The sequence below is a fragment of the Vespula vulgaris genome, chromosome 16 (assembly GCF_905475345.1).
Source record: "Vespula vulgaris chromosome 16, iyVesVulg1.1, whole genome shotgun sequence".
In the NCBI taxonomy this organism is placed as follows: domain Eukaryota; kingdom Metazoa; phylum Arthropoda; class Insecta; order Hymenoptera; family Vespidae; genus Vespula; species Vespula vulgaris.
The window spans coordinates 526114-539726 of record NC_066601.1 but is presented as its reverse complement, the minus strand read 5'-3'; the positions used below and the strand labels follow the sequence as shown (position 1 = coordinate 539726).

Sequence of the window (13613 nt, the reverse complement as noted above, 5' to 3'; positions counted from 1 at the left end):
TAAGAAATATTAACAAAATTGATGTCAACAATTATAAAATAATGCAAGAAAAATCAAATCGATAAATATTCGTAAAAAATATCAGTTATGCGCCATTTTATAACACTTTTTAATAACGCATGAATTATTTTAAATAGATAAAAGATATTTCCTTTTTAATAAATATTTACAAAATTCAAATAAATAATTATAAAATAATAGAATATAAATCGTCAATAAACATTTGTAACAAAATACAGCAATACATAAAAAGAAAAATGAAATAATGGATTGCACGTGTAATTTAATTCAAAGGAGAGTTTAATGTCTTCAATAGAAATTTAATCTAAAGCAGCAGTGTTGTCTATATACTTTTCATAGAAGAAACTTCTTTTTCTTCGATTATCAATATTGTTAATTAATATTTATTATTATTATTATTAATTGAAAACAGAATAATGTACAAACGTTTTATAAAATGTAACATTTAAATGTAATCGCAATATTTGTTGTTCGTTCGCTTCTTATTCCTTTATAGACGCTATACAATCTCATCTCGATACTTGTTATATATATATATATGTGTATATATATATACATACACACGTATATATATATATATTTGGATCTTGTCACTTAGTAGTGACTTTGCGCTGGTGCATACGAGAACGACACGTCGTCACTTCACCATTGTGTCTGTACGTTTTAATACGGGGAAACAGCTCGGTATATCGCGTCATTATCAGAAAGCTCGCCTGTTCATCGTTTATGAATCGTTATCGTCGTTCTATGAACGTTAAATATCTCGTTAAAATAGGATAAGCCAAAAATTATCAATATCATTTTTAATCTATCAAAATCTCATTGTTCGGTACTCAAGATCGTGTAAAAGAAACGTCGAAAGCAAAAGTACGTTGGAAAATAGTATACATATATAATATAACATTAATAGTTAAATCTTTTTTGGTAATAGAAGGACGACCATTTGTTTGCATCGATCGATTTAAGATCGTCGGTACGTGTACGACTAACAAAACATAAGACAGGTTAGTTCCCATTGCTTTCTCTATATTCATAATTAACCAATTCGTTCTCATGAAAATTTCTTGTCTTCGCTTTCACGTACGTGTTCATTGTACTCATTGTTATATATAACAAATATTTATTAAACTTCTTAATAATTAATTTTTCAAACATTAAAAATATCTAATACAACCTTGCAAATTTTATATCATTATTGATCAATAACTTATAGTTTCAATAGCATTGATATTAAAAAGAAATAATATGATATTATTTCAGGATATATTGTGAATTGTCAATATGTTCAGTTGGCTCAGTCGAGATGAAAATGGCAAACAAGATCTCTTTGAGAATGTTACGGAAGGTCTTAAAAAGATCTACAAAGCTAAATTGTTACCTTTGGAACAACATTATCAATTTCATGACTTCCATTCGCCTCAATTGGATGATCCAGATTTCGATGCAAAACCTATGATCCTTTTAGTAGGACAATATTCCACTGGAAAAACTACATTTATTAAATATTTATTAGAACGTGATTTTCCTGGAATAAGAATTGGTCCTGAACCTACAACAGATCGCTTCATTGCTGTTATGTACGATGAAAAGGAAGGTGTTATTCCTGGAAATGCTTTAGTTGTGGATCCAAATAAACAATTTCGACCACTTTCCAAATTCGGTAATGCATTCCTTAATAGATTTCAATGTTCTACCGTTGCATCTCCAGTTCTCAAAGGAATATCTATAGTTGATACACCTGGAATTCTTTCGGGGGAGAAACAACGAGTATGTATCTTTGTATAAAAAATAATTTCTTAATATGATAGTCTTAATAAAAGTATATTGCATTTTTTTTTTTTTTTTAATTATATTTATAGGTAGATAGAGGTTATGATTTCACTGGCGTCTTAGAATGGTTTGCAGAAAGAGTAGACAGAATCATATTATTATTCGATGCACATAAACTCGATATTTCTGATGAATTTAGAAGATCTATAGAAGCACTAAGAGGCCACGATGATAAAATTAGAATAGTTCTTAATAAAGCAGATATGATAGATCATCAACAATTAATGAGAGTATATGGTGCACTTATGTGGTCTTTAGGAAAAGTATTGCAAACTCCAGAAGTTGCTAGAGTTTATATTGGTTCGTTTTGGGATCAACCGCTAAGATATGATGTTAATAGACGGTAAAATCTTCTATTTTATCTTATTGATTTTATTTATCTTATTAGGTTATTTATTTTAAGTCTTCTTTCTCAGATTATTTGAAGATGAAGAACAAGATTTATTTAGAGATATGCAATCATTACCAAGAAATGCAGCATTAAGAAAACTTAATGATTTAATAAAACGAGCTCGTTTAGCAAAGGTGAAGAATGATGTTTCATTTCATTCTATAAAGATATATTTCTTTAAAGATAGCCTTACTAGACTCAATATCTTTTTTGAATTATAGGTACATGCATACATAATCAGTGCATTGAGAAAGGATATGCCAAGTATGTTTGGTAAAGATTCTAAAAAAAAAGAACTTATTAAAAATTTAGGTCAAATTTATGATCAAATCCAAAGAGAACAACAAATTTCTCCTGGAGATTTCCCAGACCTTCGAAAAATGCAGGAATGTTTAATGCATCATGACTTTAGTAAATTTAACCCAATAAAAATCAAACTATTGGAAGTAGTAGATAAAATGCTTGCAGAAGACATTGCAAAATTAATGGCTATGATACCACATGAAGAAGTAACTGCCATGTCAGAACCATTAATAAAAGGTATACATTGATATCTACTAAAGAAATATTTCATTAAAAACAAAATTAAACAAAAATTGATAAAAGAAGAAATTTAAAACAGAAGCCATTTTTTATATATAATTATTTAATTAAAGTAAAAGAATAAGTCATATAGTCATATTAATACTAGAAATAGGAGATTACTTTATTTCATATCTTATCTTCATTTTTTTTCATTTTCATGAATCATCTATAAAAGTATAAAAGAATTTAATGTTCGTGATGTCATTTTATAAGTAAATTAAAAATAAAATTATCTATACTAGGATACTTATTTTCAATGAAAGATTGAGAGATCAAAGAAAAAAATACTTGTAACTTAAAAAAAAATTAAATAAACAAAGCATTAGCTATCTCTAACATATACATTTGATATGTACAGGTGGTGCATTTGAAGGTGTAGAAGATCAAATTAGTCCATTTGGATACAAAAGAGGTGAAGGTATCGATGCTGGTGCAGGTGAACCTGAATGGATTGTTAATAAAGATAGATACAAATATGATAGTATTTTTGAAACGCTTGGTCCAACTGATGGAAAGATTACAGGAGCAGGTAAAGTAACAATTAGTTTTTATGTTTATTTTATATATTAATATCAGTATGGATCAAACTTATAAATAAAAAAAAGAAAAAGGTACCAAATAGGTCCAAGCACGCTTCCTTATGTAATTTTAGAATTGATTGGCTAATTGTTTCTAGAAATTAAACTGAACTGTCTATTATATATATATATATATATACAGACATACACACCGTCTATCAAAAAAGTTCCGAGATTGGATTAATAAAAAATAGAAAATGTTAAGATGATGGTTTCAATGGTTCAGGCGTTCTATATAGTCTTCCTTCACTTAAATACAATGCACAGAATGCTTATACAACCATGTGAAACTATCAAAAAAGTTCTTCTTTGAGATGTGTTCAACTCGCGTATCACAGTAATTTAAATGTCGATTATATCGTCAAAGGGTTGATCCTTTATGTGAATTTTTATTTTGAGGAATAAAAAAAAAGTCACTCGACATCAAATCGAGTGAATATAGAGGGTGGTTGAAAACTGGCACTTATTTTTTCTAAAAACCACTATACTGTAGCCATGTGAGCGGTCGCATTGTCGTGTAGCAAGAAGAAATCCGTGACACGCGAATTAAATAACATCCCAAAAAAGGACTTTTCTGATAGTTTCACATGATCGTACGAGCATTCTGTGCATTATACTCAAATGGGAGAATACTATGTAGAACACCTCAACCATTGAAACCACCATGTTAACGTTTTTTTTTTTTTTTTTTTTTTTTTTTTTTTTTTTTTTTTTTTTTTTTTTTTTTTTTTTTTATATATCCAATTTTGGAACTTTTTGGAGAGACGGTGTGTGTGTGTGAAATTTTTATTCATGGAAGTTATTAATAAATTTAATCTTTTGTATAATCTTATACACATGTGTTGTGTGTACCTGCATGCTGTGTGTGTGTGTGTGTGTGTGTGTGTGTGTGTGTGTGTGTGTGTGTGTGTGTGTGTGTGTGTGTGTGTGTGTGTGTGTGTGTGTGTGTAATTACTCAATATTTATTTCATTAATTCAATATTTATTTATATTAAATTTTATTTATAGCTGCAAAATCTGAAATGATAAAATCCAAATTGCCAAACAGTATGTTAGGAAAAATCTGGAAATTATCTGATATTGATAAAGATGGCCTTTTAGACCCAGATGAATTTGCCTTGGCTATGCATTTAATTAATGTTAAACTTGAAGGTTATGATCTTCCAGCAGAACTTCCTGATCATTTAATACCACCTTCGAAACGAGATATTTAAATTATGATCAAATTATATACAGCACTTTACTGGTATGTATTATAAATATTTATAATCAAATATTTCATTTAATTTTAACATTTATTAACGTTTATTTTAATGAATAATTACAGATTATTGTGCTTGCTTCTCAATGGTTATAAAGAATATTTATATACTTGTAAAAAGAAGATGTGCGATACAGAGCTAAATGGTAAATATTTGGCATAATACCTAATAATTGAGATTTTCAGTATGGACTGAAGGTAAATAGAAGTAATAAATTCTTTTTGAAAAAATACCAATATAAAGAAGAATATTATTTAAATGATTTCTCAGATTAAAGTAAAGAAAATCTCATAACATAATTATAATGAAAGTAAAATGTATATATATTATATAAAGAAAATGACAAGCCATGTTCAATTATATTTAATTTTTACAAATGATAGTGCAATCCAGAAATTTTGATACATCATTAATAATATAACAATATTACAATCTTATTTAAAAACATAAATTTGTAAACGCTGTATTAATAGTCTTATAATCATATAGGTATATTGGGATGCATAATAATATAAAGTGTTATGATAAATAGCAAATGATTTAAAAATATCAGTAGCATTGTCACATTATGTGAAATATGCTATCTTACGTGTATATTTTTATATATTGTTATATTATATGAAATTATATTTATTATACACAAACACGCACATGTGCTTATAAAAACAACACAAAATAAAATTTCTACACTATTGTTATTAATATTTTGAAAATTTTTGTATTACTGTATTAATAACACAATGTTTTTAAAATTTTCTGTCGATTATGCTATAATTTCTTGAGAACATTTAAATAGTAAAATCATGCGTACCTTCTTAAAATTTGTTATTTATAAAAAAAATAAGATCCTTTTTTTTAAACAAATGGTAGAAAATTAAATAGAATTTTTAAAGATCTATTCAAAATTAATTTTTAATACACATAATACACTGTTCCAGTTCTGAATACTTTTAAATTTAAGTAATGTATTTTAAAAACATCTTGTGCAAGTATAGAAAAAACAGTAATCAAAAGAAATGAAATATGATATACAGTACAGTCTTGTTTATCCATGCATTTATGTAAAAAACAACTTTTCGTATTTTTAACTACATTTTACTTAAAAAAAATTTTCTCTGATAATATTAATTCGTAAGAGCAAGAATTACTTATGCGCATAATATTTCTTTAATAATTGTTATATACGCATATATATACATTTATTTGGATAATCAAGAACATACTGAAATAAAAAGAAGCAAACTGACCAAACATCTATTGCTATTAAATAATACATATGAAGATTTTAAGTAGTCTATATATATAGAAAAATATAAAAATTCTTAAACATTTCCTCTTATGAATTACTATTTATAGATATATTTAATGTGGTATATCAATACTACTTAGTTAATCATAAATATAATCACTATTTGTAGCAGATAATAGCAGTTTCTCTATAAAATTCTTTTATAAAACTATATAACTTGCTATTGCCATTCACTTATTATTTATATATTTATGCATTTATCTGTATTTACTCATATTTTATGCTGCACATATTTTGAATGCTAAAACACTTTGACTTAATGTTTCCGTAAAATTTGATTATACATTGGCCAAACAATTGTGTTACTTTTTACTTTATTTATATTTGATTAAATCACAAGGTTTAGAAAAAGATAGACTATAATATATATAAAAAGGTTTTATAAAATTATATTAACAGATTACCTTAATGCATTTTATCTATTATCATTTATTGATATGTATAGTTAAACATAAATTTGTGTTTTACCACACCAACCAAAGATATGACATTAAGACTGTAAAAATCAGTAAAAAAAATGTGGTTTATTCATGGAATAATTATTTATATCATTTCTCATTTTAATTGAATTATTTAAAATTGGTTGATTAAATTAAAAAACAAAATATTATTTTTCTTTTATTTATATTTTAATATTTAAAGCTTGTATATATATATATTTGTGTGTATATATATATATATGTATATATATATATATATATATATATATATATATATATAGACACACACACATATATATATATACACAGGTTGGTGTTCTTATACTTACACTGCCTACACGTTTTATAATTTTTGTGATATATAAGTATAACATAGCAATTGAATAGATTTATTACAATGAACACATAAAACATGACTCAAACTAAAAATATATAATTTCTAATCAGAATATTAAAAATAGAATAATTATTAAATATTTTTAGAACACATTCCATATATAAGATGTGTCCAATTTCATTGTTCAGATAAATCTTAAGTTTGATACAATAAAATTTAAAAATATCTATTATATTGGCTAACTTTTTGCCAATTAGTTAAAAAAATAAATTTATACGATTTAGAAAAATATATGGATTTAAAAAATTGTTATACTCGACCGCCGAAAGTGTCTTATTTTTCATTTGAATATTCACTTTTGTAAATATTATTAATGTGTCTATCCTTATATAAATCTTATATATGTATTTAGTGTCCAATGAACAGCACTGTACAAAATATAAGTAAAGTCACTATATAAAAGTATGTGGATTATCTAAATAAAATTATATAAAAGATATGTATATGTTATCCTGCATATATGCTATATATATATATATATATATATATATATATATATATATATATATATTCATACATTTATATATTGACAAAATTATTGTTTGCTTTCATTAACAAATATTTTTTCTCCTGTTTCCTTTATCTTATAAATTTCCAATTATGTCAATAGATTTCATTTTGGTAAAACATGAACTATTCCTAATATTAAATTATAATAATCAATATTAGTAGAGCTATGTAGTAACGTATTCGTTATTATAATTTTTTGAAAAAACATTTATTCTATATTTTTGATTCGTTTCTTTGTGAAGAGATACTTTGTTTTTGATTGTATTATCTATCACAACATATAACCTGTATAATAAAATTAATAAAACATTATTTACGAAAGAAAAGACTAATATAATATGCAGTATATATTTCTGTAAAAACAATTTAAGATATATCACAGTAAAGATATATATCAAATACACACGCGCGCGCACGTGTGTATGCGTGTGTGTGTAAAATATACGAGTATTTCATATACAAGGAAGTTGGATTGCACTGTAAATAGTGCAGTAAAAATTAAATTATATACACATATACATGTATACAATTATAAAATACCCATATTAAATATATACATATAAAAACATATACTATATATACGTATATATATTGCTTACGATGGTTTACAATGATTGAAAATATTATTGTTATTTAAAAAACTATACACTTTTTGTCGATTTATCTTGATATAACTTAATTTTTTATCAATTACGCATTGTTTATGTTGTATACATTATTTATCGTTATAATTCATCATGTTTATTTTTATTGTTAGAATTTAAAAAATTTAATACTTTTTCTTTTATCATTTCAGATGATATTGCCGTAATTTTAAAACCCTTGTCAATATCCTTTATGTCATACTTTCGATCGTAAATAATTAATGTCGGATACGCTTTCACGGCTGCTTGTGAACACTGTGTCGGATAAAGATTGCAATTAAGTCGTCCAAAATATACCCTGTTGTTAAATAACTGGAACAAAAATACATTTTTGAAAATTAGCCTTCATATCCATATTTCATATTTATTGAAATAAATATATTTCATAATTTTTGAAATAATAATTAATAAACAATAGGATACAAAATAATAATATAATATAATATTATATGCACAAACGTAATGATATATCAATACCTGTGCAGCAATTGAAATATGTGGATCTAATGTTTGACAATGATCACACCAAGGTGCAAAAAAATCTACAAGCCACACATTCTTTCCAGAAAAAACTTTTTTTCGTAAACTGGTTGGATCTAAATCATACACCTTTGTTGGAAAATATTTAGATATCCATTTTAATATGTGCAACATGTTATGTGATCCATCGTATTTTCTAAAATTAAGATATTTATTATTTGTTACCGTTGATTATAATTTTTAAAATACAAAATGAATATATTATAATATATCAGAATGCTGTTGCTTACACTTACATTGCTTTATTCAAATGTTTGCGTTCTCTTGGATACAATCGTATAGTAGGATAGCTTCCAACTTCTTGTGACCTGCATAAAGCATTTTCTAACTCACAATCAATACTGCCTATTTTTACAAAAGGTAGAATACGCAAGACTTTAGCAACAGCAGTCCATTCTGATGCTAAATGTTGACAAGGTGCACACCATCCAACAAAATAATCAATTACCCATAATGTCTTATCTTTTTCTTTGTCAAGATATTGATGAAAATTCTTAGCAGATATTTGTATAACTATATAAAAATAATTAAATTAAAGATGTGGATATTCAATTACATAATATATTATAAGTTTTATACCTCTTAATTACCTGATGGATTTTGTATGTCATTTATAAATTGTATTATATTAGCTGATGTTTTTTGTGCTGTAAATTGATATGTTTTACTTCCATTTATAAGCATCGCAGTTGGATAAGAACGTATGTTGTATTGTCGACAAATTGTAGAATGTACAGTGCAATCAATCGTACCAAAATGTACTACTGATGTATTGAATTGCATAGATGCCTTACGAAGTTCTGATAAAAACTGCATACATGGAGGACACCATGGTGCATACCAATCAAGAAACCAAACTTCTTTAACTAAAATAAAAAGATAAAAGATTAAAAGAATAGAAGTATAAATATGCATTCTATTCCTGTTTAATTTTAAATATAATTTACCATTATTTCTCTGTAATATAGATAATACTTTATCGGCAGATAAAGCCCATAGATTTTCAGCTTTAATACTACTTGTAGTAAATTTCGCGATATCGTGAATAGTATTTTTTCCATGACTTAATTCAAATGCTCCTCCAGACTTAAGAACACCCCACATTGGATACCGGTTTATATTTAATATATTGCAAAAATGTCCATACTTTCCACAATTAATTTTACCTATGATTTATAAATACGAAATAAATCTTAAATCAGTTGAAAAATATTGAATTGAGATATGAAATATAAAATAATAGATGTATGTGGAATGATACCTAGATTAATAGTATTAATAATATTAGGAAGTTTCTTTAATATTAAATCTAATTCAGTTGAATGTCCTATATAAAAACATATGAGCCAACCCATCCCTGGCTTTTTTCTAAGATGTCTTCTTATTTCCTATACATAAATTGAAATTAAAGATTTATTACATAAAATTATATTGAATATGAATTTGTTTTTTATAAATCATATTATGAAGTAACATTTTATTACCTCAAATTCATCGTCACTAAGACTCTTTGGTTCCGGTAATTGTTCTAAAACTTTTTCTACTAAATCTTTTATATTATCTACATTCTCAAATAATATTGGTAGCCAGGTTTTTTCATTTTTTATTGGCAAAAGAATCGCACAAGTGTTATCAGAAATATCATTGCATTCATTTTTCTTGCAACGAAGTAGTCGAATATTTAATGTTTTATCCTGTAATAATCATAATATATATTACTATGCATTAAATGATATATATTATTAATTATAATTAACATATATTAATTATTTTATATTAAATGTACTTACAAAAATAGCACCAACTTTAAGAAGATCGTTAGATGTCAAACATTCTTTGTTATTTTTGTAAGTAAATACAAGTGTGGGTTTTTTAATAAGTTCATTATCTTTTATAAAAAGTTTCCAATCTGATGAACTTATCTCAGGAATATTAATATCCAACTTATTTAATACAAAATCTATTATTGCTTCGTGCGTTCTTTCTCCTGTATATAATTTCCCATTTGTTGAGTTCTGGAATTATAATATATTTTAGCACTATAAACGTAATGCAAAAATTAAATTATAACTAGTTTAAATATAACGTAAAATAAGTACCTTTGCAATATAAAATAAAGAAGGATAAGCTGCTATTCCAATTTGATGACAAAGTTGAAAATCATCTTCGCAATTAACTGCTCCTACTTTTATAACTCCTTCAAGTTCTTCAGCTATCTTTCGCCACATTGGTGCTAAATGATGGCAAAAGCTACACATCGGCGAATAAAAATTCACCAACCACATTTTATCCGAATTCAATACATTTTCAACTGTACAAAATTAAAAAAATGATAAGAATCTTCATTTTATTAACACTAACCATACCAGCATTTCATATATACCTATTCTTACACATGACCGGTTTAGGAATGACCGGTTACAGAATAAATGTTTTTTTCAGCTGGAATTATCAATTTATTCTAAGAAGTAATGCATATAACGTAACTTTTAAATAATAATAAAATAGTCACTCATATATTTTCATTTTTATATGTATCATAAATAACAAACAGAAGATCATAGGGGTAGTCTTTACTTTACTTAGAAATAAATGAAAGATGGTTTTAATCTTTTAATTGCACTATTTATAGATGATAGGATTCTCCTTCATACATTTACCACATCTTTTACAGATCATACAAGATTTATATTCCTTGCACAATTGTATGTGGCATGTTTTTCGCAAATGCGAAATATTACATTGGCCACTTGATGTTCCTTATATGTTTTCCTTTTCTTTTTGGAGAAATTCGTGATGATCTTCGACAAGCTTTTCTCTTATTTAATAAAAATTGTTGTCTAGATATATTTTGTCCACTTGTTTGATTATAAAGGATCCATGTATTGATAATGCTCAAATCAAGGATATTAAAAAAAATTTGCACAGGGTATTTATAAGATTTTGATTTGACACTGTACTTGCTTGCTATTTGATCGGTGATATCGATGCCGAATTTGATTTTATTATAATACGCAACTGTTTCAGGTATTCGCTTTCTGTTGTTATTGATTTTTACACTTTTATGCTTCAAACTTAGTATTGCAACTTTTTTACCTGATTTGGATTTACAAATTGTTAGAGTACAATTATTTGATTTATAAAGTACTGTTAAGAAACATTCCATTTTGTCTTTTGCTGATTTCATCAGCTTGGACAATTCTTTTCTGTTACTTTATATAGTCCCAAGTAATGTTCGTTTTGCCAATAATTTTGTTATCAATGATGCGTTCATGAAAAAATTGTCCGTTGTAACATGTCTCCAATATCAACAAATTCATCAAGTAGTATTGACAATGATCGGGTTTCTTCTTTTCCCAAATATGGAAAATCATTTATAATGTATTTACTGTTGGCATCCGAGCCAAAAACTGATGCCAAATTTATCAGGCTTACTTGGTACATATTGTGTAAATTTATATCTCATTTTTATAAAGAATAGTTGCTCATCAATAGTCAAGTTCGAATCGGGTTTGTAACTATTTTGACTATTCTTAATAAATCTGTTCCATACATGTGAAATTAGAATAAATTTGTTGATTTTTAGACGTTTGCTTCACTATGTTTTTTTATTAAATTGGAGAAATATTGTGTCAAGATTTATGCAACTATCTATAGTTATGATATTTAAGTTCAGAGATAAGATCCCAGAAAAAATTTATAGAATAATACAAATGACCGGTCATGGTAAGCAAGTCAGGCAATGAATTTTTCTCAATAGAAAAAAAAAGTAAAAAAAAAACAAAAGTGAGAAATTGATTAATCAGAGAATTAATCTCTAAAATTAAGAATTTACAGAGAGTTGATGATGAACGGAAGACATAACAATAAATGTACAATTCATAATTAAATGTTGAACTGGTCATTTGACCGGATCTGGTACGATTAGTGTTAAAGTAATATCTATACTACAGATATATATAAAATTCAAATATATTTTATGACTTACAATAATCGTTTTTGTTAAGAGTCACAACTTGTGGATCATCATCATAAATTCCAAAATTGTATTTATAATAATTCCAAGAATGATAATTTGGCCTTGTATTGATATTCTCAAGTCCTTTTTCTCCATAAAGATCATATTTTTTTCTTAATTCTGGATCTTTTAATACTTCATAAGCTGTTGTTAATCTAATAAACTTTTCGTGTGCTTTTGGATCATCCTAAAATATAATAATAATATCTTATTGTATATCTTGTAATATAATTATAATCTTCCTAATGAAAAATTGTTAGTTTACTTTATTTTTATCAGGATGTTGAGTAACTGCAATTGTTTTGAAAGCCTTTCGGATTTCTCTTTGATCCGCAACCCTACTTATTCCAAGAAGATCATAATAATCTTCAGCCAATATTAGAGTAATTATTATTAAAAAAATTATTACATATTTAAACCTAGAAAATATTTATAAACAAAATTAATTATAATAAAAAATTATTTAGTAAATAATTCCATATTAAAATTAGATTTAATAAATACAAGATAGTTTGACAATTGATAAGTTTATATGAGTGTAACTTTGTTTAAAAGAAATTATATATTTTCATAATATTATAAGTAAATATATAAATATACATACATTTTTTACTAGATATGTAAAGGTTTACAAACAAAAAAGCTAGTACAAAATATAATTAACATTAATTTCTCTGTAAAACTTTTCAAATAGATATCCAAATGAAATCATATCCTTTTTGCCATATTTGGAGATTCTTATGATATCCTCACTAATACAAAGTGATGTAGATCTACGAAGTCTGTAACATGTATACAACTGAAAGTAATCTAACCTTCAAAAAGCAGAGAAGCTGAAATATTTTTAAAAGTAGGGACATTCTTATAAATGTGCTATTAACAAATTAAATCTATGTTTTTAATTTCTAAAATTAATTACTTTTAAACAAAAATAACATTTTATGATCAATTAACTATATTCGATTTATTGCAAGTAGTACCTTTATGCATTATTTTATTTACTAAATTATTTAATAATTCTATTCATAATTTCAAAGTTATTTGATGAAATTAACGCAAAAAAATTTATTGCAAAAAAAATGAAAATA

At 25.5% G+C, this 13613-nt stretch overlaps 2 protein-coding genes across 3 annotated transcripts; one reads left to right on the top strand and one right to left on the bottom strand.

Moving 5' to 3' along the window:
• The first annotated feature begins 629 nt into the window (after positions 1-629).
• LOC127069640 (EH domain-containing protein 3) lies at positions 630-8279 on the top strand. Of its 2 annotated transcripts, none has more exons than XR_007783645.1 (9): positions 630-1025; positions 1282-1788; positions 1881-2194; positions 2268-2376; positions 2464-2782; positions 3186-3356; positions 4414-4651; positions 4733-4864; positions 8120-8279. XR_007783645.1 is itself a non-coding variant. In XM_051006847.1 (9 exons), exons 3-8 carry the CDS (start codon positions 1303-1305, stop codon positions 4617-4619), a joined length of 1605 nt encoding a protein of 534 aa, XP_050862804.1. In that variant the 5' UTR covers positions 630-888; positions 953-1025; positions 1282-1302; the 3' UTR covers positions 4620-4651; positions 4733-7356. The 2 variants fall into 2 exon arrangements, 1 of the variants encoding a protein (XP_050862804.1); XM_051006847.1 differs by lacking the exon at positions 8120-8279 and having other exon boundaries at positions 630-888; positions 953-1025; positions 4733-7356.
• On the bottom strand, positions 7658-13521 carry LOC127069637 (dnaJ homolog subfamily C member 10-like). The gene is made up of 13 exons (XM_051006839.1): positions 13506-13521; positions 13130-13307; positions 12791-12944; positions 12496-12712; positions 10607-10818; positions 10298-10522; positions 9992-10201; positions 9769-9895; positions 9455-9673; positions 9098-9373; positions 8744-9020; positions 8445-8643; positions 7658-8279 (listed from the first exon to the last, which is right to left on the bottom strand). Coding segments are annotated over exons 2-13 (2349 nt in total). The 5' UTR covers positions 13132-13307; positions 13506-13521; the 3' UTR covers positions 7658-8048.
• Between the last annotated feature and the right edge of the window lie 92 nt (positions 13522-13613).

Excerpts from the sequence above, each read along its gene's own strand:
- LOC127069640 (XM_051006847.1), top strand. The coding sequence starts at position 1,303 with ATGTTCAGTTGGCTCAGTCGAGATGAAAATGGCAAACAAGATCTCTTT. Across the intron at positions 2,377-2,463 it reads AACGAGCTCGTTTAGCAAAG|GTACATGCATACATAATCAG; the intron begins GTGAAGAATGAT and ends TTTGAATTATAG. Across the intron at positions 2,783-3,185 it reads GTCAGAACCATTAATAAAAG|GTGGTGCATTTGAAGGTGTA; the intron begins GTATACATTGAT and ends TGATATGTACAG.
- LOC127069637 (XM_051006839.1), bottom strand. Across the intron at positions 9,674-9,768 it reads TATTAATACTATTAATCTAG|GTAAAATTAATTGTGGAAAG; the intron begins GTATCATTCCAC and ends TATAAATCATAG. Across the intron at positions 9,021-9,097 it reads TGACATACAAAATCCATCAG|TTATACAAATATCTGCTAAG; the intron begins GTAATTAAGAGG and ends ATTTTTATATAG.